This window comes from Biomphalaria glabrata, chromosome 8 (genome assembly GCF_947242115.1).
Source record: "Biomphalaria glabrata chromosome 8, xgBioGlab47.1, whole genome shotgun sequence".
Lineage (NCBI taxonomy): Eukaryota > Metazoa > Mollusca > Gastropoda > Planorbidae > Biomphalaria > Biomphalaria glabrata.
In genome coordinates, this window is record NC_074718.1 from 2,768,788 (window position 1) to 2,795,478 (window position 26,691).

At 36.5% G+C, this 26,691-nt stretch overlaps 1 protein-coding gene across 3 annotated transcripts; it reads left to right on the forward strand.

Moving 5' to 3' along the window:
• Positions 1–388: 388 nt before the first annotated feature.
• LOC106075461 (testis-expressed protein 26-like) lies at positions 389–22,238 on the forward strand. Of its 3 annotated transcripts, none has more exons than XM_056037880.1 (8): positions 389–518; positions 9,317–9,497; positions 10,119–10,206; positions 11,756–11,918; positions 12,829–12,982; positions 13,908–14,084; positions 18,573–18,734; positions 19,993–22,238. In XM_056037880.1, exons 2-8 carry the CDS (start codon positions 9,476–9,478, stop codon positions 20,403–20,405), a joined length of 1,179 nt encoding a protein of 392 aa, XP_055893855.1. In that variant the 5' UTR covers positions 389–518; positions 9,317–9,475; the 3' UTR covers positions 20,406–22,238. The 3 variants fall into 3 exon arrangements, with proteins under 3 accessions (XP_055893855.1, XP_055893854.1, XP_055893856.1); XM_056037879.1 differs by lacking the exon at positions 389–518 and adding an exon at positions 3,288–3,457; XM_056037881.1 differs by lacking the exons at positions 389–518; positions 9,317–9,497 and adding an exon at positions 9,589–9,617.
• The last annotated feature ends 4,453 nt before the right edge of the window (positions 22,239–26,691 follow it).

Below are 26,691 nucleotides of genomic sequence, written 5' to 3' on the forward strand. Positions count from 1 at the left end.
CGCAATATTTAACTTTGTCGATTTTTTTTTCTTATACAAAATCTTAATTTTCGCTTATTATCCTTATTCCCACACAGACTAGGCCCCGCGCAATCAGTTTCGCATAGGCCCCGCAATTGCTAGGACCGGCCCTGTGAGACTACATATTCTGTCAGTTGATTGATAAACTAATTAATTTTAAAAACTACAGATACAAGCTAGTCCGATGTACATATCGTATACTGTGTTACGGGACCAGGATACTGTACTACATATAGTGTACATACGATAAATTGAAGGACATTACAACTTGGTGCCCAACCAAATGCGCCGACCTTGAAAACGTAAAGACGAAAAAGACAGGAAAAAAAAGAAAGAGTGAGTCTATGTCACGTGACTACAAGAGGCGAGTATCTAAGCTACAAGACAACACGATGTCATCTATGCCGCGGGGGATCAGTGGCGATCAGAAGTTTTATTAGTGTTCACTGAGGACCAGGCCAATCCGCACTAGCAGTCGAATCAAGCAACTTTCTTAGGTGAGTGAAGGCTTATTTCGGTCATATATCGCACCCACTTAATCACTTTGACGTTTGATCTTTAACCGGGAAGGTCAGAGGTCAAAAGTCTTTTCCTTCTTTTTGATTTGTCAACATTAAATTTAAAATGTTACTTTGAATATACGGCCAAGGAGTGGGAAGTTAGGGTGTTCACTATGTGGTACATACTCTACATACAGTACAGCCGGTACTCAGCGGTGGATTGCCTAACTTTTAACTATTAATACATTATTAATATAAACGTTAAAAATACAAGAAAAGTAATCATTTTTCCCCCACGTTGAAAAAGGTGCTGGTACGCCGTACCGGAGCGTACCCTCACAAAAAAAAAGTTATATGGATAAGCGTAGGTCATGATTATCTTAGTATCTGAAGGAACCTCTGTAATTTATAATTACATTATTACATAAGTAACATAAAAGTTATTTAAAAAAAATATCTTGTGGACAGGGCCGGCCTTAGGCCTCTGCAGCCTATGCAGTCGCAGTGGGCCACGTGCTTTCATAGGCCCCGCGCTAATTCAATGTATTAAATTAAACCGTTATAACGTAAATAAATTAACAGGGTTTTCGCGACCTCCTGATTTTCCATGGCCTCCAAGAAATCTCATGAAAAGGCAAAATATACGATAAAGTGGTGAACTTTTTTGGAATTTATTCAAATCTCATGAAGAATAGGCGAAATTGACATTTTGGGAGTTCCAATAAATAAAAAGTGGCATTTGCGAGCTTTCATTTGATAAAAATTTATTGCAAAGACGAAAGTAGGCCTATTTTCTAATTCAAAAAAAAATAATTTTGACATTATGCTTATCCCTACCCAGACTAGGCCCCGCGCGAACCGTTTCGCATAAGGCCCAGCAAATGCTAGGGCCGGCCCTGCTTGTGGATGCAAGTACCTCCTTCAAATGCAATGCCATACATCTCTGACCGAAACATGCGATACTCAAAGTACATTGATTTGTACGAATAAAAAAAAAAATAAAACACAGCGATTTCCAACATTTCTCGAAAATGTCCAAGTTTTTATTTCTATTTTGGAGGTGCAGTGGCTGAGCGGTAAAGCGCTTGGCTTCCTAGCAGGGATGTCCCTGGTTCGAATCATCGTAAAGACTGGAATATTTTATTTCGGTATCTTTGGGCGCCTCTGAGTCCACCCTAATGGGTGCCTGACATTAGTTGGAGGAAAGTAAAGGCTGTTGGTCGATCGCTTTTACACATTGAGATTCCACAATGTTCTAAGACTATCTACATTTACAAAAAAAACAATGCATGAGTTCAGTTTTCGATGCTATATTACACTTGAACTATTATGACTACAGGACTCAGTGGCATAGCTAGGATATTTGATGACCGGTGCGGCAGCTCCTCACGAAATCCTCCAAACATCGTTAAAATATAAATCTACGAAATAAAACAATAAAATAATTTGCTTTTTTATTTCAAAAAAATGTGATGTATTGTTAAAGTATTGGTAATTTGCAAAAAAAAAAAAAAAATACTAATAAATAAAAAGATTAAATAAGCTCTAAAAAAAAAAAAGAAGCTACAAATTAATTTGCATGCTTTTTGTGCTGGCAAAACTATTAATACATCAAAATCAGTCAATTTGTTTCCACCAGCTCTTGTTTAATTGACACATTTGACTAAATCACTGGATCTTACATTTGACTAAATCACTGGCTCTTACATTTGACTAATTCACTTGCTCATACATTTGACTAAATCACTGGCTCATATCTTTGACTAAATCACTGGCTCATACTTTTGACTAGATCACTGGCTCATACATGTGACTAAATCACTGGCTCATACATTTGACTAAATCACTGGCTCATAGGCTACATTTGACTAAATCACTGGCTCATACATTTGACTAAATCACTGGCTCATACATTAGACTAAATCACTGGCTCATACATTTAACTAAAACCCTGGCTCAAACATTTGTTATCATTGATCGCAAACAATTCTTGATAAACTTTGATTTGGAAACACATCGCCCGCATGTAGCCACACTTCCCGCAGTTGTCAGAAATGTGCGAATGAAGATGATGAAGTTCCGGACTGAATCGTCTGCTTAGAAAACTCAAAAGGTCTTCACTTGAAGTTTTTTTTTTTTTTTGTTTCTTTTATCTTGTAAGAAGCATATTTGTACCGAAGATGTTTACATTTACACTCTATTGTAGTAATTCAAAGCATTGTACTTATATTAGGAGCTATTAATATTAAATGAATCATGTAACGATTGTGAAATCTGCTGTTTACATTTAAAATTTTATATCATTAGCTAAATTCCATTTAAGGTTTATACAGGCCTATGAACGGAATGAATTTTACGATTGGGGGTCGCCACCTAATAGGGAATCATATAAAGGGTTGCCGAGCTAAAAAAAAACGTTGAGAACCGCTGGCCTAGGACACTAGGTAATGGTGATGTCGATTTTGGAAACCAGTCCGTCCCTGGTTGCTTTCAATTTTGTTTGACTAATTTTTACGTTGCAGTATTTTAATATATAAACAAATTCGTTTTACTAGAAGTAGGCCTAGATGTATGTGCTACTCTATTAGATCTGTTCTTATCAAAGTGTTAAAATTGATTCGAATCACGGATCTAGTCAAGAGTGTTTGTTAAGCCACTGACTGATCGGTTAAATCCGTTCAGTGTCACGCAGTGCTAGTTTATAGCAGTTTAAAAATACAAGACAAGCAACCAGCGCGTTTGTTAGCAACGGCAGGGGGGGTAACTCGTCACTAAGTCATGTGGGGACTTTGTCAGCCAATCAATAGTAACTGTTTATAAGGAGGGACAAAATGGCGACCGCCATGGTTGATACTGATCGAAGTGTTAGTTCAGTTAGTAGTCTCAATCAAAGTCCTAAAATCATGTCCACGGATGTAGTGAATACTGAAACTAAGGTAAGTAGTTTATTATCATTAATTTAATTAACAATTTTAGATGGAGGAGATTCTATAAAGACTGTTAAAGAGGCATCTTTCACTTTTTTTTTGCTCTTTAATTAAAGCTAAAGGCAGTAAAGGCAGTAAAGGGAACATATCGAGTCTATCGATTCGCATATCATACATGAATTTCATTTTTTAAATTTATGACAATAATAATAATAATAATGAGGCTTGTCTTTGAGTCCGATGAATGCAGTATTTTGATAATAATAATCATATTAATATTATAAATTTAAAATACATTTTTTTTGTTGTGATAATGGATTTTAAACTAAAGTTTGTCGATCTATTTCCCAAGTGAGTGTTCATGAATTGAAAATTAAAATATTTCGGCATTAATGGTCCATTGCATCAGTGGATAAAAGATTTTCTGAACAAACTGTAATAATAAATGGCTCAAAATCAACACCAATAACAGTAAACTCATGTGTACCACAAGGAACAGTCTTAATTTAGGTCCACTACTATTTTTAATTACTTCAGGAACAAAAGTCAGATTATTTGCAGACGATTGCATAATATATAGAACAAAAAAAAACACAACAAGACATAGAACTTTTACAAAGAGAATTAGATGAATTACAGAAAAGGGAATCAAATTGGAGCATGTCTTTCTACCCAGAAAAAATGTCAGTTTTTAAGAGTAACAAAAAAACTAAAACAAATTATTTCACTTATCTTATTCATGGCAAACCAATAACACAGACTAAAAACACAAAATAACTAGGTGTTATAATAACTTAAAAACTGTCATGGAGTTACCATAATTGAGGAAACTATAAAAATAATTAAACAAAGCATTAGGGTTTATTAGGGAAAATTTCTATAAATCAAATAAGAACATAAAACTAAAATGTTATTTAACCTTCGTTAGGCGAATAATAGAATATTCATTCTCTGTTTGGGACCCCTCAACTCAAGAAAACATTAAGAAACTGGAACAGACACAAAATAGAGCAGTGAGATTCATAACAAACGAATATTCACATTTGACTAGAGTAACACCTTTAGTAAACTCACTAAATTTAGAAAGCCTTCAGGACAGAAGACTCAAAAGTAAAGTAGCAATTATACATAAAACACGAACCATAAACTTCAAATTAAAAGAAAAAACAACAACAAAATTTAATAAAATACTCAGAAAGACACAAAGATAAAGGCACATTCCTCGTTCCATATGCTAGGACAAATTTGTACAAAAGCTCCTTCCCTAGCCCTATTAGAGCATGGAATGGGTTGCCTGAGCTAGCCTTGGAAAACCAGTGACTTCACAGAATTTAAGTCATTGGTTAATATGCATGACTAAATGCATGAACCGTAGGACGTAATCATCTTCTTTTTTGAAGTAACATCTGTAACATATAAAATAAGATTGATTTAGATTTTGATATTGATAATGATTGGAAGATCGCGAATTAGTTTTTGGCCAACATTTTTTTTCTCTGTACCTTGAAATGGACCTCATTCACCAATCGTAAACAAACAACATTTAGCCACGTGATTCTAAATATCTCCTATACAAATTATGTAATGGATAAAGGCTGTCACGTGATACGTATTTTCCATTGTTTTATCAATATTATGACGTGACCAAATGTGTTTATTTTACGATTGGCGAATGAGGGCCGTTGAGTGTCTAGTCTATGTGAACTAAACGCCAAATGTGCAATCGGAATTTCAGATCAGTTGGTCGTTGTAACGTCTTCACTTCACCATTGATAACCATTAGAGACGGGCCTTTTTTTTTCACAATGCTTATATCACCTCACTCTATCTTTCTGTGTGTCTACCTGTTTGGTCAAAAGTTTGTACACGTTATTTCTCCGACACCCAATATTCGGATCCAGCTGAAATTTTGCACAAATATTTCTTTTACAAGACAAAACACAAAATCGATAATAAAATAAACGGATTAGTAAGTGAACTACTGATTATAGATTACTTTATTTGTTTTCTCAAATGAGGAAAAGAAATAGTTCTTGACTGAAGTGGTGGTATCTTATCTTATCCTATATAATACAGACGTTACTTCAAAAAAGAAGATGATTACGTCCTACGCGTCATGCATTCAGTCATGCATATTAACCAATGACTTAAATTCTGCCAAGTCACTGGTTTTCCTGGCTAGCTCAGGCAACCCATTCCATGCTCTAATAGCACTAGGGAAGAAGGAGTATTTGTACAAATTTGTCCTAGCATATGGGACGAGGAGTGTGCCTTTATCTGTATAAGCTGAATTAGTCCCTTAATCATTTGTCTTTTGAGGCTTATTACAAATTTAATGACACGGCTGATCCAAACTAATTAATACACTTAATATAAGCTTTGATATATTCTTAAAGTTTTTTATTTTATTTTGCTTGTTTAATATTAAATTGAACTAATTGTTCAAACGTGATGAATAGTGGGGTCCACTAACTAGCTTCTAAATAGGCCTACTAGTGTGCCTTGGTTTCACTCTAATTATTTATAGTTAATGGGATTTATATATTCACGTTTTTATAAATCCTATACTCTTCATACTTTATATATTGGAGACGTATAATTTATAATAAAGTTACAAACTTGTTTTTTTTAATTTTTTTTTTTGAAGTTCATTTCTCATAAACATCTTTCACGTATTTTTGTCTATTTAACCTTTTAACTAAAACCATCATCAGTATCCTATTTGCTCGTAGATTTGCTGTGACACCTTGAGTCACCAGCTCCATTCACTCTTCTCTGTCAGCAGCTGTCCATATCAGAATATCAAGAGACAGGTCGTTCCATTCTTTCATGTTGTCAAGCCTTTTATTCCTTAGACGACCCCCAACTATCCTAAATCTCAAAAACGCTAAGTGTAAAGAAAATATGGTGGTGTTTTATTAAAAGTATCAAAAAGTAAAAAAAAAAAGTTTTATTAATAGTGAGCACAAGAGATTACCCAGTGACATTATATTAGGGAGTGCCGCAATTAGTTAAGTTATGATTAAGTCTAGATACGCACCGTAGTAGACAGACTTTGAACGCGACATTTAGTGACGACATAGGTAGTGGGTTAGAGATTATTGACGTAGACTTTTAGGACAGTTACTTGTAGACTCTTGAAGGGAAAACATCATATTTAGCTACGGACTCGACAATGGGCCCATTCTGTATTAAACTTTGTTATTGTGTTATATAAGGTCTGGGCTTTGGTATTCTGTTTTGACCCGTTTTTAAAGATTTGTGTCTAATGTTTGTTATCGCTAATTGAATACACCAGACAGTACACACACAAGCATCTAGGTTCTTATCAAAGTACTGTGAAATTACATAATCTACAACTCGCACACACATCGTTACAATAGTCTTTGTCAATTATGCTGATAGTCTTTGTGTAAAGGTTGATCTGTCAGTCTGTGTGTAATGATCGATTTGTCAGTCTGTATGTAAAGGTGGATTTGTCAGTCTGTGTAATGTTCGATTTGTCAGTCTGTGTGTAAAGGTGGATTTGTCAGTCTATTTGTAAAGGTGGATCTGTCAGTCTGTGTGTAAAGATGAATCTGTCTGTGTGTAAAGGTGGATTTGTCAGTCTGTGTGTGAAGGTGGATCTGTCAGTCTGTGTGTAAAGGTGGATCTCTCAGTCTGTGTGTAAAGGTGGATCTGTCAGTCTGTGAGGGAAAAATGGATATGTCAGTTTATGTTCGAAACTGGATCTGTCAGTCTGTGTAGAAAGTTAGATATTATTTATATATAGATATATATTTGCATAAACGTGTTATCACAATTACTACGACCATTGAGACATCGATTGCCATAACACTCAAACAGTTACAATAACAATTCACATAACATTTGGTAGCGGTATAACACTTGACATAGCTTACAATATAATGTTTGGACACAGCCATTCCGTTCACACCTTCAGCTCTTTAAGGGCACTGGCTTTTGCTTGAACACATCTTTCCCTTCGTCTCTCCGTGTCATGCCTCCAAGCCTAAATTGTCACATATCTACATCTTTAAGTTCTGTATTCTTTATCTCCCTTTAGTTTGCTTGCCCTTTTTTTTTTTTTTTTAATTCTATTTCGCTCCCTTCTTCTCTGATATTCTATCGAGGTGACCACGTGATCTGTTCTTTTTTTTTAATGCCGTCACTATAGAGGGCTCTCCATATAGCATGCAAGACGCGCTATTCAAAAGCAGTAGTATTATAATTATAATTATAATCAAACATGGGTTTTGACAAAATAACTAAATGCAATTTGCTGTAACTTTATAGTATAAACTCTAAATATAACTTATATAAAAGTCCGCCTCTTAGTAAATCGACTTTAATAGAACTCTACTCTTTAAGCACTCTATGCTGGTAAAGATTAGCCATAATCATAACCACTCGCGTCTGTTATTCAGACTGATCGATTATTTGTGTGTGTATTAATGTCTAGCCCTGTCCGTAGCAAAGACACGAGTTCCAGCGCATTGAAAGTACAACAATGTCCCTGGTCTGGTTCATAATGAAAGTCAGACATTGCGGCCCGTAACTTGTGTGCCAATCAATCTTTGGTAAAGAATGCCTGCGAACGCTATGTTATGTAATATCTATTAGAAGGCTAGTAATGCGTAAATATCAAAATGCACAGGTGTAATACATATAATTGAAAGCTGATCTTATACACACAAACGCTAATACAAAGTGTCTGCACTCATAGTGAAATATCACCCACATGCACCTATGTTAAGGCACTATTTTTAGACCTTGCGATCTGTTGTAGTCCTGCGACTGTTCACGTAACCCTATCCCTCCACTTTTCCCGACCTGTAGCCTATATGTTTGTAAGACTAAGACTAAGACTGCCTTATTGATCCTTACGGAAATTTGTTGTGATTACAAGGACTCTTTTCTCATATAAAGACAACACAACAGAAACATACACATAAATACAACAGACATCGCGGGATATCAAGAGAGACGCCGGTCCATTTATTTACGTTACCCAGCCAGCATTTCTCTGGATGACCCTTTCTTCGTGCTTCCTACACTGTACCTTGAAGAATGACTTTTGATAGTGAGTCATGTCATGCAATATGAGGCAGTTTGACCAAACCAGCTTAGCTTTCGACTCTTCACAGTACCGGTGTTTAAAAGTTATTAGCTACTTTTTTTTTTTTGTTGTAAATGTTTATGAAGAAGCGGTTCTCACCACACCTTTTTTATACAAATACGACACTGGTACCCTACTGGTAGGCCTACATTTGCTCCATAATCGCCAAAATGTTACGTTGGTTGCAGGCATTTAGCCTATGTAATAGTATTCTATTATCATTGACCAACAGAATGCCTATAATTTGTTATCGAGGTAAACAGGAAATCACTTGATTATATTCTATATACATCTCCTTGGTATGTGTCCTACCAGCTACCCTAACCTTAGTGCGCCTATAGCACAAATGTGCTTTATGGACGATTTATGAAGACCAGATTAGAAATAGTGTTTTGACATTTCGCTAACTTACTAACATGTGTAGTCTAACAAGTAGATATAAACTTTCTTGAATAAACCTTAAATCATAGATCTAGTAAAGATTTAGAGGTAGGTGATGTTTGAGATTTGATCTTATCTTATATAATACAGACGTTACTTCAAAAAAAGAATATGAATACGTCCTAAGCGTCATGCATTTAGTCATGCATGTTAACCAATGACTCAAATTCTGCGATGCCCCTACCAATCGGAGGCCCTAGTTTGCTATACGGCCGGCCCTGACATAGACATACTATCATATTAACGTTTTTTAAAATTAATAACGCTAAACGATCCCTGAACGTCTGCTAATACTTTCCTTGTTTCAGCTCGGGGAGAGCGTGCTGTCTCCTGTGTTCCTCAAAGAGTTGGAGAGTTACTACACCAAGGCTGATGTTAGAGATAAAGCCCGGTGTCTGGAGCTGATCACGTCTGTAACATTGGGAGAAGAGCTCAAGAAACAAGTTCGACAAGCGAATAAGAGACCCATGACAGCCATGCCAGCATTCAGTGAGTAGACTAGAGCAGACGATATAGTTTGTTTTTATCTCTTACAAATGTTGCCCTATGTCACATAGTGACATACAACTTGAGTAACAAAGAAACCCATGACAGCCATGCCAGCATTCAGTGAGTAGACTAGAGCAGACGATATAGTTTGTTTTTATCTCTTACAAATGTTGCCCTATGTCACATAGTGACATACAACTTGAGTAACAAAGAAACCCATGACAGCCATGCCAGCGTTCAGTGAGTAGACTAGAGCAGACGATATCGTTTGTTTTTATCTCTTACAAATGTTGCCCTATGTCACATGATACAGTAACAAAGTCAAATATTTAAACTTGTATATAGAAAAACAAACCTAAAAAAATATTCAGTGTAACTTATAAAGACACAAACATAGAGGCGCATTTATTATTCTATACGCTAGACTGAGAACAAATTCGTTTAAGTCCTCCTTCTTCCCTAATGCCATTAGAGAATGGAAAGGGTTGCCTGAATTAGCCAGGAAAACCAAGGAATTAGCAGAGTTTAAGACATTGATTAGCATGCATGAAGTAATGTCTGTAATCTATAAGATACGATTATGAGTGCCAAATTTTCTGATTCTAATTTCAATATTTACAGATTGTAAAAGCTCTGCTATTAAACCATACCAGACGTCATATGATAGAGACTACCCACCAAAACTGGAGCAAAGTGTTTGGGCTTTGAGGTAAATAAAATTTGCATATTAGTTTGTAGATCTTTTTATTTGGACATTATATATAGTTCGTCCATCGTGGTTCGATGATGACCACTTTCTCATCCTGGGGGCTGAGGGCTTTGCACTGGGGTTTTATGCCTCCTTGTGTGGCTGGTGAGACCTATGTGAGCCCGGAATGTTCGGCTGCACACTGGTCAGGTTATTCCAGCTGGAGCTAGTGTCGTGGGCCTTGCTTTTCTTCTCTGGCGTTTTTCTTCTGCCGGCGTTGTTCTCTTTTCCTCAGCAACCTGTGCGCCAGTTTTCACAGCATTACACCATGCTCTGTCATGTGGCTCTGTCTCCCAGGTGCCTGGGTCTATGCTGAACGCCTTCAGAGAAGCTTTGAGGGTGTCCCTGATGTGCTTTCTTTGACCACCTTGCAAGCACTTTCCTTCGCTTAGTTGGCCATACAAGAGTCATTTAGGGATGCAGTTGTCTTCCATTCTGCGGACATTATAGATCAAGCTAGGTATATATCTAGCTTACTATTGTAGGCCTATTTTGTGTTTTATGCATAAAAGTTTTTTGTAAATTATTTTACATGTACATGTTCCTTCATAGTCAAAGAAATCTACTTCCTAGTACAAAACTTCTGCAGTATGACTGGGGATGGCAGCAGGTATGAACCCAGGACCATGAAGATAACCACATGTGAGGAGTGTATGGGGTGTGGTGACAGAGTGGTAAATTATTATGAGTCCTAAACAAGAGGTCTCAAGTTCTAATCCTTGAATAGACTTAGTTTTTGAACTTCATGATTTTAAGTACATTCCCGAATCCACCACTACCTGACATGCTGTGTGGAAATAAAATGGATTGGTCATTGTGCTGTGTGATTTACACTAGCTGCCTCCATAGATCCCAAGTTTTTAAAAGGAGTACCATTACCTATGAGGAGTGTGAAAACTGTAGGGTCTAACTGAAACACTTTCTGATATTATCATCTGGTGTCAGTACAGGTTACTTATTTCTTTTTTTTTAATTCACTTTTTTTTTTTTTTTAGCTTTCCATGTTTTGGATATTCCTTTAGATTTGAAGATTATTACATCTTAGCCTATATACCTCCTGTAGGATGGCGGGGGATGGATGTGGGCAAGTCTCAAATACAGGACTATAGAGACAACAGTCCAGATTGGAAACCAAACGACTAGGAGACATACTGATTTTCTTTTATGACCTTTTCACCTTTTATTTCAACCTTATTTATCTCATCATCGGTAGTTCCATCATCTGGTTCTTAAACCACCAACCAGCTTCTTCCAGGCCTCTTATAGTACTGGGTCAGTTTCTCTAACTGTCCCCATGTCTTGCCCATCTGCTTCCAATCTCTGCATCATGCCATCCCATCTTTCTCTTTCCTTGGAGGTTCCAGGTGATACCTATCCATTGTCATCATTTTTTAAGGATTTCTTCAATGAGCTGGTGCTTTGATTAACCTTTTTATGTCCCCTTACATCTGCTCATGTATATTCAGTTCTTTTCAAACATATTATGACTATATTGACTTGCTACATTTAGGCCCATGACATCACAAGGCTATGCTACAACTGTACCCAAGTCTCAACCACCAGGACCCACCACATATGATGTGGAATTTTGCAGAAAGTACCAGAAGCCTGCTACTCCTGAAAGAATTGGCACAGCATCAGGCAACAGAAGGAACAATCCTCACCCTTCTCAGGTAACCAATGATTGCCAGATTACCATATAACATGAATGTATAAAATATATATATTGTATTCTTACAGTTATAGAATTTAGCTTTAGAGAATAGTTGTATATTTTATTAGTTCTAATGATTTGTATGAATTGTAAAAGAGAAAGCTCTTAGAGAATTTAAATGAGATTGCTAAATTGATGACTGATTTACTACAATGTTCCCTACTAGGAACAGGAAATATACATTTAAATTTTCACCTTAACTGAATAAATCCCCCGCACCCACCCCTTTGTTAGCCCACAATTATGGAACTGTAAATCATACCCTCCTTAAATTCACTGCTGGCAGACATTATTGCCACTACAGCCCAACATAACCAATTTTACAGTCTGTATGACAGTGGGGAACAGCTGAAAAAAACAGCACTCTATTTTTCCTTGGCACAGATTGCAAACAGCCTGCAGCTCAGCAGCAAAAATCTGGCTAGAAGAAGAAAACTTGGAGTAACAAAGCTCTTTATTGTGAATTTGTACTGGATACAAGACTTTCTCATAAACTGTTGACACTCTCATAAACTGATGACCTAAGAAATTCATGAAGCAGCTATTTTTTGTGGCCCTAATGACTTCAATGTAAATTTCAATGTTATAGCAATATAAAACAAAAACTCTGCCCAACAAAACAATAAGAGATGCATTGCTTCTTTTTGATGTTCCTGACACATTAATAATAATAATAATAATAATAATAATCTTTATTATCCGTAAGGAAATTTGTCTTACAATTTGTGCATTACACCAAACAAAAAACATTATAACTATAAGAAACCAGAGTGTACATTCAGAGTAAACATCATGCAGTGATCAATTTAACTATTGATTGATGATTACATCTAGACATAAGTAAAGAAAAATATTTGCTTATGTTTCAGGCATTCATGGTTTGGAGGTTTCCTCGAAACAGTCAATACAACCCTGAGACGGCAGAGAAAATATCAGAAGAACTGACCAATGAGAGGCTGAACCAAATCACAAAGAGGCTGTGCCAGTCTGTTTACCAATCTGACTATCTGGGAATTCCTCAAGGTATCAGAGATTGTTATTATGTTTTGTTGGTTACAACTCGCGGTAACAACTACTTTATTAACCAATAAATTAAAGTAAATAGAAAAGATGATAGGCAGAATTTTATAATTTAATATGTTCTAGTATAAAAAAATCTTTACAATAACTCTATTGTGAGGTTGTTTTATTTTCACTGCATAGGTCTTCTGTTTTTCTAAAAAATTAAATTGTAGTTATATTCATTACTTGTTCTCATATAAAGAGCTTAACTTCAAGATGAATAAACTCAGAACAGATTTAAGAAACAAATTATGAACACTTTTAATTAGAAAATTCATTAAAAATAATTTCTCATGTTTAAAATCACAATCTAAAATTGCAAAATTGTTTGTTGATCTAAAAGGTAATTATACTTCAACAAAACAATGGTCTAGACTTCTCTCTACTACTACCTTGATTTCTTTATATAATGTTTACTTCTTCTAAAAGAGACAAATAGAAACTTCCAGATGTTTAACAACACAAAGTTTTCTTCTAGACCTCATGAATGCAAGGTTATAATTTGTCTTCATTTTTATTGCATCATAACAAAAGCCCAAGTAGTTTAATCTCTTTTGCTTCTTACTATGTGATTGACACTTCTCAAGCCTAAGTGAACCTTTTTTTTTTTAAAAGTCAGTTGACCTGTTTGTTTTACGTGTTTTGGATTCTCATTCAGATTTGAAGATTATATCCGAGCCTAAACCTCTCGCTGGATGGTGGGTGATAGCATTGGTAAGAATTAAAAACTGGGACCATTAAACTATAGACTAGAGTATATATCACCTGACCAGGCAGCCATCTTTCATAGCTGTTTATAAATAAGGCTCTTTGTTTTATTTGTTAATCTAAAAAAACCAACAGACTCTACATTATCTTCACTATATAATTAATGTCTACTATTTAGGTTTTCAGGTAAAGTCTGCTTTCAATACAGCCCCAGATTGGAGGGATAGTGTCCCCTATGGAATGGAGTCCAATCAACGAGAGTCCTACCAGCAACCATTCCAGCAGCGTGAGCTACAAGTCCCTGTGACTCGATACGGAAGCAATGCACAGAAAAACATCCCAGCAGTCACTGTCAGTAAGTGTGTGCCCTCATTTCTGTTTATTAATGTATTTAATATTGGTTATTAGAGGTTTAGTTTCTCATCAAATTGCCTGGAAAAAGATTACCAGCTTAGAGAGGCAGGTATTTGGCTTCCTTGACAAGTTCAATAAAAGACAGCACACTATTTTCAAAAGCATATGAAGCTGATCAGTCCACCCTTAAAGATTTCTAGTTGTTTTTTTGAGACATTAGTTCAGCATGAATTTCAACTAGTAAATTGACATAGATAACAATAAATTTTTCTAATACTAAATATGAATAAAATTGAATTTAGTTAACAGTCACTAAAGGATTTGTATTCAAATTTTTCTATTTAAAACTTTTACTTTCTTGGATTCAATCTAATAAATTAATGAGAACATTGATTATTCTTTCATATCTTGTGAAACTATAACAATGTTATGATTGAAGTTTTTGTTATGATGTTAAGGTGGGAGTGTTATATTAGAACTGAAATTGAAATAGAATGTATTGTTACGATTCTCTCCTAATCAGGCCTTCTGTAAACACTGCTAAACACACAACAACACATTGCACATCAAGAACTTGACAACAAGAGCTCTAAATAATCTGGTACTTTAATAATGGTCAAGTAGATAACAGCCAATACTAGACAATTGGCAACAAACACATCAACAACTACTAATGCTACACAATACATCACCGAACTAAACTCTACTGTCTCTATCTCTTTCTGGACTCGTACATTCACTTGAGGATTCCACCTGACTTCATGGTCGAATTACAGTCCCGGTCTCCTCCGTGTCCTCTCTTGAACTGCCGTTTTCTTATACACTGTGTCTCTGGTCCACGCAGGCTTTCGATCACATGACCATAACATTGGTAATATTTGCGTGTAATCGTAGTACTGTCCCTTGTCTATCGCCTGAGTTCACGTGTGTCAAGTGAACCTACAGTTAACCCTTTGGCGCCGCCAATAGGGTTATAACAGTATAAATAAAAGTCTTTAAAAATATATTATTGTATACTAATTCTGGCACTTGTTAATGGAATAACTTTAGAGAATAAACGTTTGTATTTGCCAGTATTTCTATAATAGGCCAGTACAAAAGAGGAAATTAACTTTTTATTAATTGAGTTATTGCCCTTTATTTTTGTCTTGCTCTTTGTGCCACTAGAAATTTTTTTTTAAAGATATTGATTTAATTTTATTGATTTGCAAAAAAATGATGTTTGAGATGTACTGCCATCTATTAAATCTAACTGCCAGCATCAACAAAATATAACTATAGTAAACATGTTTAAATATTAGCATTTAATAACTGGTTTCCAAACCTTTATAACTCTTCTATGTTTATTTTAAAAATAATTTCTGTGTTTATTCTGTTGCCATTGGTATTGCAGTTAATAAAACTTATTATGTTAGAATATTGATTTTATTGATTTGGTTCAAGTTCATTAGCCCATTAGTTGGCTCTGTACTAGTCCTAATGTAATGTTTGTTGTTGGCTCTGTACTAGTCCTAATGTAGTGTTTGTTGTTGGCTCTGTACATATCCTAATGTAGTGTTTGCTGTTGGCTCTGTACTAGTCCTAATGTAATGTTTGTTGTTGGCTCTGTACTAGTCCTAATGTAGTGTTTGTTGTTGGCTCTGTACTAGTCCTAATATAGTGTTTGCTGTTGGCTCTGTACTAGTCCTAATGTAGTGTTTGTTGTTGGCTCTGTACTAGTCCTAATGTAATGTTTGTTGTTGGCTCTGTACTAGTCCTAATGTAGTGTTTGCTGTTGGCTCTGTACTAGTCCTAATGTAGTGTTTGCTGTTGGCTCTGTACTAGTCCTAATGTAATGTTTGTTGTTGGCTCTGTACTAGTCCTAATGTAGTGTTTGTTGTTGGCTCTGTACTAGTCCTAATGTAATGTTTGCTGTTGGCTCTGTACTAGATGTTTGCTGTTGGCTCTGTACTAGTCCTAATTTAGTGTTTGCTGTTGGCTCTGTACTAGTCTAATGTAGTGTTTGTTGTTGGCTCTGTACTAGTCCTAATGTAGTGTTTGCTGTTGGCTCTGTACTAGTCCTAATGTAATGTTTGCTGTTGGCTCTGTACTAGTCCTAATGTAGTGTTTGCTGTTGGCTCTGTACTAGTCCTAATGTAATGTTTGCTGTTGGCTCTGTACTAGTCCTAATGTAGTGTTTTCTGTTGGCTCTGTACTAGTCCTAATGTAATGTTTGCTGTTGGCTCTGTACTAGTCCTAATGTAGTGTTTGTTGTTGGCTCTGTACTAGTTCTATGTAGTGTTTGTTGTTGGCTCTGTACTAGTCCTAATGTAGTGTTTGTTGTTGGCTCTGTTCTAGTCCTAATGTAGTGTTTGCTGTTGGGTCTGTACTAGTTCTATGTAGTGTTTGTTGTTGGCTCTGTACTAGTCCTAATGTAGTGTTTGTTGTTGGCTCTGTACTAGTCCTAATGTAGTATTAGTTGTTGGCTCTGTACTAGGTCCTAATGTAGTGTTTGATGTTGGCTTTGTACTAGTCCTAATGTAGTGTTTGCTGTTGGCTCTGTACCAGTCCTAATGTAGTGTTTGTTGTTGGCTCTGTACTAGTCCTAATGTAGTGTTTGTTGTTGGCTCTGTACTAGGTCCTAATGTAGTGTTTGTTGTTGGCTCTGTACTAGTCCTAATGTAGTGTTTGCTGTTGGCTCTGTACTAGTTCTATGTAGTGTTTGTTGTTGGCTCTGTACTAGTCCTAATGTAGTGTTTGTTGTTGGCTCTGTACTAGTCCTAATGTAATGTTTGTCGTTGGCTCTGTACTAGTCCTAATGTAGTGTTTGCTGTTGGCTCTGTACTAGTCCTAATGTAATGTTTGTTGTTGGCTCTGTACTAGTCCTAATGTAGTGTTTGTTGTTGGCTCTGTACTAGTCCTAATGTAGTGTTTGCTGTTGGCTCTGTACTAGTCCTAATGTAATTTTTTCTGTTGGCTCTGTACTAGTTCTATGTAGTGTTTGTTGTTGGCTCTGTACTAGTCCTAATGTAATGTTTGCTGTTCGCTCTGTACTAGGTCCTAATGTAGTGTTTGCTGTTGGCTCTGTACTAGGTCCTAATGTAGTGTTTGTTGTTGGCTCTGTACTAGTCCTAATGTAGTGTTTGCTGTTGGCTCTGTACTAGTTCTATGTAGTGTTTGTTGTTGGCTCTGTACTAGTCCTAATGTAGTGTTTGTTGTTGGCTCTGTACTAGTCCTAATGTAATGTTTGCTGTTGGCTCTGTACTAGTCCTAATGTAGTGTTTGTTGTTTGCTCTGTACTAGTCCTAATGTAGTGTTTGTTGTTGGCTCTGTACTAGTCCTAATGTAGTGTTTGCTGTTGGCTCTGTACTAGTCCTAATGTAGTGTTTGTTGTTGGCTCTGTACTAGTCCTAATGTAATGTTTGCTGTTGGTTCTGTACTAGTCCTAATGTAGTGTTTGTTGTTGGCTCTGTACTAGTCCTAATGTAGTGTTTGTTGTTGGCTCTGTACTAGTCCTAATGTAGTGTTTGTTGTTGGCTCTGTACTAGTCCTAATGTAGTGTTTGTTGTTGGCTCTGTACTAGTCCTAATGTAATGTTTGTTGTTGGCTCTGTTTGTTGTAGACAACCTCTTACAGTAAATATTTTTCTTATTCATTTGCTTCAACTGGGTAGAACTTCCACTTCCAGTCATTTATATATTTCTTGAAACTATAATATCTTAAGTGGGAGGGGGGAGTGGTTGAGTAGTAATGCACTTGGTTTCCCAACCTGGTGTCTCAGGTTTGAATCTCACTAAAGGATTGGATTTTTAACTTAAAGATTTTCATGATGCACTGAGTCTACCTTACTCTAATGTGTACCTGACATTATTGTTTGTTTGTTTTACATGTTTCGGATGTTCCTTCAGAGTTGAAGATAATTACTTCCTAGTCCAAACCTCCCGCAGGACAACGGGGGATGGGAGCGGGCAGAGTTTGAACCCGGGACCATCGATAAATCTGAACGACAGTCCAGCGCGCAAACCACACAACCAGGCAGCCATACATTAGTTGGGTTAAGGTGTTTGATCATTGGGCTGGTCTCATGAAACCTTTGTTAACCATCAGCCATAAAAATAGATGAGCATTACATCATCTGCCATATCTTCAAACTTCAGCTACAACTTTATAGCTGATATTCGGAAACAACGTGATAGCTATAATTTTCATAGTTATTATTTTGTCTGCATCTGATTTGGTAAAATTTCTATCTTGCTGTTGGGTTTGTGTGGTCACCTTAACTATTCCACTCCTTCATAATTTTTCAAATACAATATTTTTTTCACCACCTTTACCTATCTCTTAGTGTCTTGAACATATAGGACACCTCTCATGATCTGTAAACCATCATTCTACATTCCTCTCTGTCTTTTTGCCTTTAGTAGAAAGTCTTTTAACTATTGCAGTAATTTATGCTAAATAATGAAAGCTAATATACTATTGAAATCAATGATGTATATATTTGTTACAGTTCCAACAGCTAACAAACATTTGATTGGTGTGAACGGACGTACCACATATGACAGGCATTACAATGACAATGCTGGTCCAGTGGTGGAGCAGATCAGAGATGTGGGAAAGAAGCTTGGACATGAAGCTTTAAAGAAATATTATCAGACAAGTTCTGGTGAAGGTAGGATACTCTGTTATCTTTTACCTTTAGGTAGAGACTATATTTAATGTGGACAACATAGATTCATTATCTACCATTGGATAGCTCCAATGGGTTAAAACTTATCCCACTTGAGTTGATTTTTTTGACAAGTTTAAAAGAGAATTGCATAACAGAGGTGCCTCCTGGAAGAGCTGTAAAAAATCAACTCTGGCACCAATGTACCCTCATTGGCATAAAGGAAAGCAGCTGGCACCAGATGACCTTTAAAGAGACAGTTGGAGAGCTCTCACAAAGGCTGCATACACACATTTGAGTGCCATAGAAAAGCCCTTATAGAAGACAAGTGCAGGAGGAAAAAAGAGAACTTAAATAGACCCATAGCAGACAACAGCTTTATCTGCTTTAGATAGGGCAAATTATGTAGGTTCTCACTGGGTCTGCATAATCATGTGTAACACTGCACTTATCCTTAGACTCCAGAATTGAAGACATTGCCCGTAGGCAAAGAGTTTCCCAATAGGAAATTGTTGAAGTGGTTTTAGAATGAACAATGAGAGAAGGTTGCAAAGATTTTATTGCAGAAAGTTTATATTAATGTGTTAATTCAAAGTCTGGACATTGTTAAAGTTGGGTTGTAGCAGCCAATATATCTTTTGAAGAACTAGTTATGGAAGATTCCTTTCTGTAAGATATAAAATATATAAAGACTAGTGACACAATTACCAGCACTATTACATCAGATCTGGACCAAATCCTTTATTCTAATTTCAGTTTAGTGTATTTTAAGGTCATTCAGAATCACTGAAAAGTATATATGAGCTCAATTCATAAAGCATTAGTTTTGTGTTTGTGTGTGTCGGTTATATTTCCTATTCTAGGTCACAGTTGGGGCAGTGCTGCCACAGTAAATACTGCATTCCTCACTAATCTTCAGACTCGAAGACATCCCTTACTATTACCTTGTTTGTGTTTGCATCTATATTGTTATTGTTATAGTAGTTATGATGAGGTGGACAATTTTAGTCAAACTGAATTTCTATTTTCTTGGACTAATAAATTATTTGTAATCTTATTTTCTTAATTGCCGAAACCGTTGCCACCATTGGGGTATAAACAGAAGAATTTGAGTTTGCTTCCTAGTACAAAACTAAGACATTTCCTAATATAACTTAGAGTTATCTCTACATTTCTTTAATTTAGTGTTGTAATGCACTCAGAATTTAAGTAAGTTATTTTTAATGTTTAATATAATCATCAATATACATACATTCCGCAGACAAAGAGTTAATTGGGAAACTAATGGAAGAATTCAACATCACCCCTCCACCTGCTCGACCAGGCAGCAGACCTCTGTGTCCCTCACCACCAGCAAGAAGTCCCTCCAAAATATTGACTGCTTCGCCATCTTTGTGTCAGACAGCTCTACAAACTCCAGGCGACACTCCGGCATTAAACAGATCAGCACTTCTATCTAAAACTGGAAACAGGAAGTCAGCCCAAACTGTCAGACTGACCCCAACCATGACTCATGTGAAGGAAACATCTCACTCGTCTAGTCCTAACGGTCATCAGAGACACTTGGTACCAGCAGCCACACCTATTTTAATTCCCCACTATCCAATGCATTACCCTTCAATGCCAACATCACCCATTTCTGTGCCCTTTTCACCCCCAATGGCTCTATCTTAATTTTAGTTAAAATTTTACTTTCAATTAATGTTTTAGTCAGTTTGTTTTAGTTTTAGATTTCATAAGTCCTTATATGTATCAAGTAGTTTTTATTAATATAAATATTAAATCTTTTTTAAGAAATATTTTCTAACAAAGATTACCAGAATATTAAAAACACATTCATTAGTCATGTAGTGCTACATAAGTAAACAGACAGAAGTCATTTTGTGATCATCTATATATGCTTTTGTTTTAATCCCAAAAGAAGCTTAGGTAAGATAATGTAAATGGTCAACTGTCTCTCTGGCTATGGTTTATGAAGGTATCATGTGGCCAGCTCATTTACCAACTGCCTTTATTTTTCCAATAATAGTGTCTGGTATTCATTAGAGCTGGGTGGACTTGAGGGCGCCCTAAAGATCCAAAAATAAAATACCCAGTCTTCACCAGAGTTCCAATCCTTTCATATATATTCATGGAAATGTATTTTCCTTGTAATTTGTTTCGTTTATCTTTGAAAATACTTTTACAGGGATACATTACGTACCTGTTTAATAGGATTGGATTATTAAAGATCTATTGATTAGAACTAAAAGTGGAAGAGTCCTTGAAATCTATAACATGGGACTAGTTTGTCTTCTTGAACTCTTGCAGTCTTTCAGTCTGTCTGGCACGTTGGCTCAGTGGTAAAGCACTAGGGTCAGAAACCAAGAAGTCTTGGGATTTTTTATTTCATTATCTTTAAAGTTCTGCTAATTCCACTGAGCTCTGATGGGTACTGTTGCCTGAAATTAGTTTCAGAAAAGTAAAGGCAGTTGGTCATTGTGCTGGCCACATGGCATCCTGTCAGAGAAACATATGACCTTTACATTATCTGACCTATAGACCAGAAGGTCTGAAAGGGGAACTAGGTGCTTTGATTTTCTGATAGTTTAATCACTATGGGGATTCTCTCGGTTATACTTATAGATTGAACTCAACAAAGCTCAAGTAAGTTTGTTGATGTCACTCTTCACACAATTAGAAATATGAAAGAATTGTTTCATCTACATGTGTTTGACATGTTTTTAAAATTACTTTAAAGTTTAAAAGTTAATTACATCCTAGTCCAAACATCCTGTGGGACTGGGGGGGGGGGTAGAGGCGTTGACAGCGGTTCAAACTGAGACAACTCTCCAGAGTGCTTTTCACACAACCATGGCAGGAAGCTATTCTCTACTACACATTCATTACACAAAAATAGATCAAACATCTCAAGTTAGGTGTAACAATAAAAAATGAGTATATCAATGTATTAAAAATGTTTTTTTTTTTTTGGTTTCTAATTATGTATTAAACACTTTTCATTTTCCTATATTCTTTCAAATAAATTTTTAACATCGGAAGCTAAATCGGGGAAATAGTGGCTGAATAGTAAGGTCCTTGGCTTCCAAACTGAGAGGTCCCAGGTTTGAATCTTGGTGAAGACTGGGATTTAAAATTCAGTCTTTTTAGAAAGCTCCAAGTCAAACTAAGTAAAATGGGTTACTGCTGAGGTGGGTAAAGAAAGGGTGGCTGGCCACATGAAACCCTTGTTAACCATAAGCCTCATAGATCAAAAGGTCTGTAATGGATACTTTTAAAAAAATGTATAAGATAAATTTACTTGTACACTTCTATTATATAATAACTACATGTTTTTTTATTGTAACTTTTTAAGTTGAATCTATTTGTACACTTCTATTATTGTCAATTAGGTTTAAAACTGGTATGTACATGTCTATTTATATCAACTCAATTCCTCTAACACTTGTTCTGGTCTAGTCTTGCACATAGAATTTCTTTTCAATTGAATAAAATTTTACAAATATATATATCAGTGTCTCTTCCAGTGTATTTACATAATCTCTGAGCAATGCTGTGGAAAGGCACTTAAGATAAAGGGAGGGAAATCGAATGGAAAATGCAGTAATTTTTTTCTCTTGTATAGAATTCAAACTTATATTCTTCATTATTCTTAATTATTAGTTTAAAAAAAAAAAAAAAAAAAATTAACATTACTAATGTACTGTCACAAACATTTATTAATGTTTTTATTTATGCTTTATATTAATATGCATAAAACCTAATAACCTGAAAAAATTTAGAACCAATTTTTAAGCATATAAACTAAATGAGTAGGAAGCCGAAGACATGAGCCCCACACTTGGTGCCTTCCCAAATGTTCTACGAACTTGAGGCACAGTTATCATAAAAGATAGTAGCAGGTGATGGATAGTGAAATTCCCTAGGCAGGAAACATATATATAAATGCACTTAATAAATCTAAAGTAGGTCACATATGTGAAGAAAGAAACATGACGTATGGCTAAGATAGAATTCAAGAGACCTGGAGTTATGCTGCATCTGACATTTGAATAAAGCTGCATCTGCTTGCGATTCTTTCTTTTTTTTTTTTTGGCGTAACTTAAAATGTAACATATAAATTACAGACATTCCTATAAAACAGAAGGCAAATATGTGTTGTTTTCTTTTGGAGCTCTGAGTTGTCAATTTTTTGATGGGGGTAGTGTCGTGTAGGGCAGTTTGCAGAGAGCCTGAATTGTGAGAATTGTTGCAATATATAGGCCTATTGACCTTTTTGAATTTCAAGATTATGAACACTAAGAGAGAGAGAGACAGACATTTATTATTGAAATTACAAACACTATTCCGTAACCATATACCTCATATATACTTTTTATAACAGAATAAGAAGTAGAACAGAATAAGTCAGAAGTAGGCCTACACTTTAAATAAAGTTTGTTACAGATCGTCAAGTTTTTTAAACTAATATAAATAATTGCAAACTTATGCTTCGAATGCATTTTATGAAGTCATGAAAATTTTTATAAATTATAATAATTTATAGACCTAAAGCGCTGTCACATCCAATATTTAATGAAAGATTTATATTTTAAATATTGATATATTCATATACAATTCGAGGTTTTTGAGAATATACTTGAAGTGCCCCACTAACCGTTCTGCATTCTCTTATCTTTTAATGGAATGGGTTGCCTGAGTCAGCCAGGAAAACCAATGACTTAGTATATTTTAAGTCACAGATCAACATATTGACACATGAAATGGATAAAAAGTAACTATCTTATTTTTGAAGGAACGTCTGTATTCTATCGGTAATACCAACAATTTTTATATCATTAAGGCTGCAATTGTATTGTTTGTAAAATGTTTACATGTTTCGGATGTTCCTTCAAAGTTGAAGATAATTACTTCCTAGTTCAAACCTCCCGCGGGACGACGGGGGATGGGAGCGGGCAGGGTTTGAACCCTGGACCATCGATAAATCTGAACGACAGTCCAGCGCGCAAACCGCACGACCAGGGAGCCATCATGTTTGTAGCTTTCAGACTACATACATGTATAAATAAAATACATTATGTAACTCTACGCAAGCATACATCCAGTTTTCGATGCGTTATCAAACTGTATATATTTTAAAGAGAATTATGCTTACACCTATAATATGACACATGGGCATTGTCTGAAAAAAAAATAAATTCCCCAGTGCAACCAACTTAAGCAAACTACAGCCACCGAATTTCCTAAGCGTAGCCGAAATGGGTTTTGTGGTTATCCTCCCCCTCCAATTCAAAAACTAAAGCAAAAATATTGTTAACATTTTCTACCAGCCGCTGGACTCCATTAATTAAGTTTGTTTGTTTTAAAATGTTTTACATGTTTCGGATGTTCCTTCAGAGTTGAAGATAGTTTACTTCCTAGTCCGAACCTCCCGCAGATGACGGGGGATGGGAGCGGACAGGGTTTGAAACCTGGTCCATCGATAAATCCAAACGACAGTCCAGCGCGCAAACCGCACGACCAGGCAGCCATGGGCATTGTCTGAAAATTTTTTATTTAATTCCCCAGTGCAGCCATCTTAAGCAAACTACAGCTACCGAATTTCCTAAGCGTAGCCAAAAGGGGTTTTGTGGTTAATACCACACTGAATAGTAGATTTGGTTTTTGAATTTTTTAGCGAAAGATCTTATCTCATCTCTCAACTCTGCCTGTGGTCCCTACTGGGGCGTAGGCCACCAACCAGCTTCTTCCAGGCATCTCAGTTCTGGGTGAGTCTCTCCAACTGTCCCCATGTCTTGCCCATCTTCTTGGCATCTGTTTCCAAATCGCGGCGCCATGTATTGCTGGGCCGTCCTCTCTTTCTCTTTTCTTGGGGGTTCCAGGTTAGGGCTTGCCTTGTTATGTTGGATGCGGGCTTGTGTAGGGTGTGACCTATCCATCCCCCAGCGTCTCTGGAGGATATCTACTTTAAGACCCATTCTAACTGAATTGTCTGCAACAACATTTATTTTTTTCCTGCATCTGCTGCTGTGTGTGAGAAAGAAGAGCCAAGTCATCTGCAAAGTCGAGATCATCTGTTTCCAAAATGTCCACTGTATACCGTTCCGCTTCTGGACTGTTGCTGTCTTAATGACCCAATCTATGGCTAGTAGAAACAAGAAGGGAGAGAGTAAACAGCCTTGTCTCACTCCTGTTTGGACTTCAAATGTCTCTGTCAGTTGCCTGCCATGCACTACTCTGAAAGTCATCCCTTCATATGACTTCTTGATGATATTAGTAATTTTTTCAGCCACTTCATAGTGTCTCAAATATCTCCAGAGGGTCTCTCTCTGACCACACTGTCAAATGCCTTCTCATAGTGTATAGTATAAAACTGACGTAGAGAGGGAAGTTCCATTCCATGGACTGTTCCAAAATTATGCGTAGTGTTGCTATCTGATCTGTGCATGATCTCTCCTTTCGAAAGCCGGCTTGTTGGTCACGGAGATGTGGGTCTACAGCATCTTTCATTCGGTTTAACATCATCAGACACTCTTCAGAAGATCAAGGAAAGAAGAGAGAAGAAAGCAGGCGTGAAAAACAGTAAAACAAGGGAAGCAAAAGGAAAAGCACACAAAAAATATGCTGAAATAGATAGGAATGTCAAGCGTAGCATCAGAACAGACAAGCGGAACTACATTGAAGAACTGACAAAAGAAGCAGAAGAAGCAGCCCTTCAGAACAGCACCAAAGACCTGTACTCAGTTATCAAAAAGTTATCTGGTAAATTTGCCATGTCAGAGAGAGACCAGTAAAGGACAAGAATGGTGACATGATAACAGATGAAGAAGACAAAAGAAAAGATAGATTGAACATTTCCAGGAGCATCTTAATAGACATACTCCTGCAAACCCACCAGAGATACTGCCAACTGCAAGAGACCTACCTATCAAGTGCAGTGCACCCACCAAAGAAGAAATTCGAAGCGCAATCAAGCTATTGAAGAAGGGCTAATCTGCAGGACCTGACAGCGTCCCAGTTTAAGCACTAAAGGCAGACATTGATACCAGTGTGAAGTTACTCTACCCTCTCTTCTGCGAGAAATGGGGAAAAGAAGAAGTGCCACCAGAATTGAAGGAGGGCTACCTCATCAAACTCTCAAAGAAAGGCGATCTTAGTTCCTGCTCCAACTATACTGTCCATTCCAGGGAAAGTGTTTAACCGCAATCTGTTTAGCGGAAGAGTTACAAGCTAATTGTAGTGTAGATTCCTAAGAATATGCATTTTTTAAAAACGAAAAATAACGGAAATAATGCTCTGATCCGGGGCTTTGCCTGCACCAAGCTGTGGGAGCTCACAGTCCTTAGTGGTGTGTACTATTTTTCCACTAATTAAAGAAGAACCTACTCTAGGCTATAAAAAAACTCCCGAAAGAATGAAAGTTCAGAATGTAATGAAGATTAATTACATACATATGCATTGCACAGGGGGGGGGGGGTACAAAAAAAATGCCCCCACAGAAAAAATCCTGGCTACGCCTATGATAAGACATGTCATTCATTTGTGGGCCGGTTTATATGGTAATGCCCGGGCCGATTTTGATACCCAGTCCACCCCTGCTACCCGGTAGTGAAGGTAATGGGTCATGGGTTTATGGCTATTTTCAAGTCTGATGGCTCATCAGCTCAAAGAGATTATTTGAAGTTGTGGCGCGTGGGAAAGGTGGCAATTTTCTTGCGCTGGAGTACAAAGAAAATGACTTCATAGTGAAAATTAAACATGTTTTAGGTATATTTTCTTTGATCTGCTCGAGCCTTACATCAACCAACTCGAGCTTACTAACTCGGGGAGAAATCCGATCTAGATCTAGGAAAAGTCCGCTTCGTGATACTCACCCTACACCTCTTTGACCTCATAATTTGTTTTAACTAAGCCTAGTTATATATTAAATCTGATCTATTGTTGTAGACAAAAATCACGA

What these genes read in the sequence shown, in the direction of transcription:
- LOC106075461 (XM_056037879.1), top strand. Translation starts at nt 3,353, where the DNA reads ATGGCGACCGCCATGGTTGATACTGATCGAAGTGTTAGTTCAGTTAGT. An exon ending in CATCCCAGCAGTCACTGTCA is followed by an intron (nt 14,085 to 18,572) that starts GTAAGTGTGTGC and finishes TATTTGTTACAG; the next exon opens with TTCCAACAGCTAACAAACAT. An exon ending in TCAGACAAGTTCTGGTGAAG is followed by an intron (nt 18,735 to 19,992) that starts GTAGGATACTCT and finishes TACATTCCGCAG; the next exon opens with ACAAAGAGTTAATTGGGAAA.